This window comes from Condylura cristata, unplaced genomic scaffold (assembly GCF_000260355.1).
Source record: "Condylura cristata isolate star-nosed mole 26May11 unplaced genomic scaffold, ConCri1.0 scaffold00034, whole genome shotgun sequence".
In the NCBI taxonomy this organism is placed as follows: Eukaryota; Metazoa; Chordata; class Mammalia; order Eulipotyphla; family Talpidae; genus Condylura; species Condylura cristata.
Window position 1 is genome coordinate 14,749,318 of NW_004567135.1, and position 5,431 is coordinate 14,754,748.

The 5,431-nt window shown below is 42.3% G+C and overlaps 1 protein-coding gene across 1 annotated transcript; it reads right to left on the minus strand.

Annotated features, from left to right (window-relative positions):
• Nucleotides 1-963: 963 nt before the first annotated feature.
• NANOGNB (NANOG neighbor homeobox) lies at nt 964-4,094 on the minus strand. Its single transcript, XM_012732336.1, has 5 exons — nt 4,025-4,094; nt 3,819-3,982; nt 3,628-3,707; nt 1,398-1,738; nt 964-1,148 (listed from the first exon to the last, which is right to left on the minus strand). The coding sequence occupies exons 1-5, from the start codon at nt 4,092-4,094 to the stop codon at nt 964-966; spliced, it is 840 nt and encodes a 279-aa protein (XP_012587790.1).
• Nucleotides 4,095-5,431: the final 1,337 nt, after the last annotated feature.

The following is a 5,431-nucleotide window of genomic DNA, read 5'->3' on the forward strand; positions in this document are numbered from 1 at the left end:
ACGAAGACTGTGCCATTAGGGGGACAAATAGATGGAGTTGTGGAAGAATAATTTTTTACCAATAGACAGTTTCCAGAGAGGGGAGCCCCAACATCAACATCATAAGAATTATTCTGTTTCACGCCTAGGAGGCATGTTGAGAGATTGCCCAGGGGCTGTACCTTAAAAGGTAATCCAGCCTGGCATATGCTTTCATTTTTCATGGTATCATTAGTGTAAATTGCGAGTGGCATGGTGGCTCCCGCCGCCATGCAGAGCCAGCAGTCGCTAGCGAGGGCAGGGTTGGATTTGTTAAGTAATGAGAAGGTAGTTTCTAGGATGCCTAACGTATTAGTATCCAGATCAGGAAGCTGGGATTTTGGCAACGCTAAGGGATGATACATAAACTTAGGGAGCTACGGTTTTAAGAGTTGGATTATCTGCAGATGCTTGACAGCATCAGTGGGTCCCCCACCATCTGAGATCCCTGTAGGGGCCTTGATGGGCCAGCAGGAAGGTTTGCCAACACTGCCTTGGCATCCTGCCAACTGCAGTTTCGTAGCTATGCCTGCTCCCTGGCCAAAGAGAAGGGGGGTATGATGTACAGTGGAGCCCCCTCCTGTATGGTTTTTGGTTAAAATAGCCTCAAAGAACCTTTCTCCCCCCTGCCCAATACAGATCGAGGCCGATGCGTAACAGGAAACGTGCATCGCCTGAGTATATGTACAGGGTGTGGAACAATTCTGGGGGATGCTGTTTGTACCGGCGGAAATGATTTTTGGTTTGTTAACACAAACCCACTCGGGCATGTGAAAGCCCCCGGTAGCAGAGTTAACTTGAGCACGGAGGTAAGCCACCTTAGTTGAACAATCAACAGTCTGGGTATAACTACTGGGAGCCTCCCCCCAAAACCCTCCCTGGCAGTTACAGGGGGCGCCAAAAAGACGCTTCCTGAGATTGGAAGGTGGAGGGCCAAAGCCTCCTTCAACGAACCTGTGCAGAAGGAATGTCGTCAGCGGGGTCCAGCGCATGAGGCGTGACCTGGCATTCGCTTGAAGGGTTGGAAATATCAGCAACGGGATCAGCCACCGTTGGAGCCTCATTTTGTCTCGAGCTTTCTTCTACTGGTCTGGTACAGCGCTCCGGGACCCAAATAGGCTTTTCAGTTCCTGGGGGAAAAACACATACAGCTCCTCTCACCCTAGCTAGAATTGGTGCAGGAGGCTGCCATTTCCCTGAAGCCAGATCTTTCCATCTGATTCGCGCCCTTTGTATGGTGGGCGGGGAAAAATGAGGTTGCGCCGCTGTGTGGTTGTTAGCATCAACAAGGAAAAAATTTAAAGTGAACAAGGTTAGATTTAACAATGCATGCGGTCCCTGGCAATTCTGGTACATCTCCCCCTCTTTTCGGGGGTTACCAGGGTCCCAACCAGGGTTATAAGGAGGTGGAGCGGTCGTCATCGGAGAGGTGGATCCCGGAGCAAGGGGGTTCACTCTCTTTAAACGACCCTCCAATTCCTCTATTCCCTTCTCCAATTCACTCTCTTCCTCTGAGAGAGAGGTGGAGCCTTCTGTGTCCCTTATCGGGGTGGGCGCGCGAAGGCACCTTTTGGTCTTCCTTTTCGTTTCACAATCAGAGTCCTCATCCTTCAAGGACGTAGCTACCTGTTCTTCCTGAACCTCATTAAAAACATTTTCGCATTCAGCCAATTGTTCTTTAATTTTAATTTTATCCGTCAAAAGTGCATCTTTCACCAGCCTCCAAAGGGAAAATGTGGCAATAGGTACACTACCTGGTCCCTTATCCCTCAAGAGTTTCTGAAGGTCCCAATCATTATTTAAGATTCCTCCTGTCAGAAACCAAGGACAAGCCTGGGCTACAGCTTCTACGAATTCAGTTGCAGTCTTCATTTTTATTCCTGTTCCTTGTTTACTCAACAACCAGAGACAAAGGGGAGAACAGAACAGGCAGATGGACTGAAATATACTGCTGAGGGGAGCAATGGGTGAGACAGGAGAGGTCTGCTGGGCCATGTGGGTCACCTCCAGGGCAGGGATCTAACTCATGTTGCAGTGGCTGCAGACAGCTTCATTGTGCTGTCTTAACCCCCTTGCACCTCCAGGGAAGCCCTAATTCATTATTTCATTCTCATGTCCACTGTGTCATCTTCCTTCCCTTCCCTTCCTTCCTCCCTCATGGCCCATCAAATCCCTCTGTCAGGAACCTAATCTTGTTCCTCTCCATAAATCAACCAAATCACACAAAAACCATCTCACCTGGAGCACAGTGAGGCATGTAGAGAAAAGGCAGAGGGGACTGTTGAGAGGTAGGATGCGCTAAACACATTAGATTCTACTCTGGATTTCCCATCAGTCTCTGAGAAGTTCTATGCAGAATTGTACTTTCTTCATTGATTTCACAAATAAGATCAATGAACTTATCAAAACTTCCAGTCCACCGTGAGGTCAAAATAGAGTACCCAGGAACTTTTTTGCATGTTTCTCAAACCAGTTTAGCTCAGAATGGACAATTATGAACATTTTTTGTCCTTTCAGAACTCCAATTACCCATGAAAATGGCATCACAACACAGCCCCCGTATTCAACCTATATCAAAAGATCTTAAATCTGGAAACACTTTCCACTGAAGAACAAGAGAACCCTCTTAAAACACATTTAAAAATTGCAAGGAATAAAGAGTTTACCGAGGCGAAGAGAATGCAAGAAATATGAAATACTCTCACATTGGAATTTTAATAGAGAACACTAGCAAAAGCCATACTTACGAAACACAAACTGAGATTGCCTAGGATATTTCCCAGGTCACAATTGAAAATACAGAGCATTTGTAGCTGAGACACGAAAGTACAAATTCAAACTTAGGCATTTTCGGTACTAATATATGTTGAAATGAAAATCACATTATTTTCCAGCAATCCGGTTTCTTAATTTCTAGTTTACAATGATGCTAAGGTGAGGTCATCCATAAAAAACTTAACATAAATGCACATAAATAATATATAAAATTCTATATACAGTCCAGTGCTATTAAAACTGTTGATCCTGTTCTTACTTTAATTCTTTCCAATCACATGAGGTTCTGTCAATAGAAAGAAAAGACAAGCTTTAAATGTATTCAACATCTAAAAACAAAAAGAACAAAATTATTATATTGCAATCAATAACAACCTAATGGTGGCAGTTGTACATTTGGTAATAAGACTTCACGGTAAACTGAGGCCATGTCTGAATATGCATCTGCATTTTGGTGCGCTGAGTAGAGTGAAAAACAAGGCAGAAGAGGACTCCCTAGTGGTACAAGGGGTTAAGTGGAACATTCTGAACAGCAAGAGTTCTATCCCCCACCAGGGAGCTGACCCTCATGGAATAACACCTCTCCTGTCTCTCCTGCTGCTCCCTCAGCAGTGTGTTTCAGTTGATCTGCCTGTTCTGCTCCCCACTCTGTCTCTGGTGAGTCCTATCATCCCCCCCACCCCCCTCTGGCTGTACCCCAGTTCAGTATGCATAAAGCTTAAAAAAAAAAAAGTAGTTATAGGGTGTCCAGTCTGCCTCCAAATGTTGTTATTTATCACTTAACATATTACAATTTAGTATGATACACTACATATATTAATAAAACATTCTTACTTCTTATGCTTCTTCTTATATTTCTGCTTGTATATTTCTTCCTTGTATTTCTCTCTCTTTTCACAAAACCATTGACTTATCTACCAAAAAAAAAAAAAAAAGGAAAGAGGTGATTTATCCAGGAATACAGAATACAGGTATAGTAATAATACTACACAAGTGACAGTTAAAGAAGAAATATGTTTTCATACCTGTTTATCTGTTAAGCTGAACTCAAATGCAAGTGATAATCTATCTCCTATTGTGAGATATTTCCTTAACTTAAATTTTGTCCAGAGAGTGTTCATGAGGGGTTTACTGATTAATCTAGTCTGTGGATACTGCTCCACCTGGCCATTCTTTTCTTTTTGTTCTGCCTCTAGTTTTTCTTCCTTTTCTTCTCTTCCCCATTCTGTACATCTCTTAGTCCCACTTCTCTCTTTGCTGCGATGCCTCGTTGATGGCTCTGGGGCTTCTTCACCAGGCATTGTTGCTAGTTTCTGTACAGCAGGATCTGTGAAATAAAACTAAGTTGCAGCTAAATTGGACTTTTAGATCATAATCAATACTTTTCATTGTGGGAAAGTAGTTAATTTTCATAAAGCAGCAATGTTGTATGTGTAAAGTTACCAAAATTAACAAAGATTTTCATAAAAAGAACAGGTCAGGCTCCCCGGGTGGAGCAGCGGGTTAAAAGCTGCAGCCGCTTCAGTGCGAGTTGGATCCCTGCCCCAGAGGTGACCCACATGGCGTGGCAGACCTCTCCTGACCCGCCCGCTGCTCCCCTCAGCAGTGAACTTCATCGAGCTGCCTATTCTGCTCCCCACTCTGCCTCTGGTGAATTCTCACTGCCCCTGTACCTCTTGCCTATACCCCAGTTCTGTATGCATAAATAAATCTTAAAAAAAAAAAAAAGAATCTATCATGATGAAGCATTAAAAAAAAGATCAAAATTAATTTACTTTTGGATGTAAATATAAAAACATTTATATAAAAGAATATAAAAGGAAAAGGGCTGTACATTGAAATTAATACACTTCCTTCTCACATTATTTAGCCAAAAAAAAAAAAACTAATAAAATAACCTTAAAACGAGTAAGTTATAAATGACCATTCTATGAGGTATATAACTAAATCCTTCAAACGCTTCAAAAAATAGCAGAGGAAGGAACATTTCCCAACTCATTCTAAGGGGCCAGTTTAATTATCTTGCATTATCAGTCAAGGTTCAATCAGAAGAAATCCAGTAAGTAGAAGCTACATATTAAGAGACTTATATTAAGGAGCAGGCTTACAGTGCTGTGGGAACTGTCTGGGCAAGTCTGAAATCCTTGGCCAGGGACAGAAAAGGAAGCCTGTACCTCTTCATTAAGGAGGGAAGGTGCTTCCTTCACTTCCGGTGTTTTTCTCTTCAGAGAAGCCTCAGATCTACTCTTAAAGCCTGAACTGATTTAATCAGGTGAGCTGATTATCTGGATTAATCTCAACAGATGCAGATTTTAATTACATTAAAAAAAAAAAACTGAAAATACCAGAGAGAAAACATTCCCAATCTTTCTATTGCTATTGTCAGATCTTAGGTCATGGTAAAATAACACTGATTATTTTGATTAAAGAAACAATTGGTGAATGAATGATATCCTAAATTTCTCTTTGTCCTAAAAGCAAGTTTTCTGAGGTTTTTCCCCTCCGTAGTACCTCCCACCCCCAATTCAGGAAATATGCTGTGTAAAGATGCCCTCTGTGCAAGTCACAAGTTCTAATCCTTAACATTGCATTATCTATTGATCCCCCAATTCCATCTTACTTGCAGTATCAGGAGCTC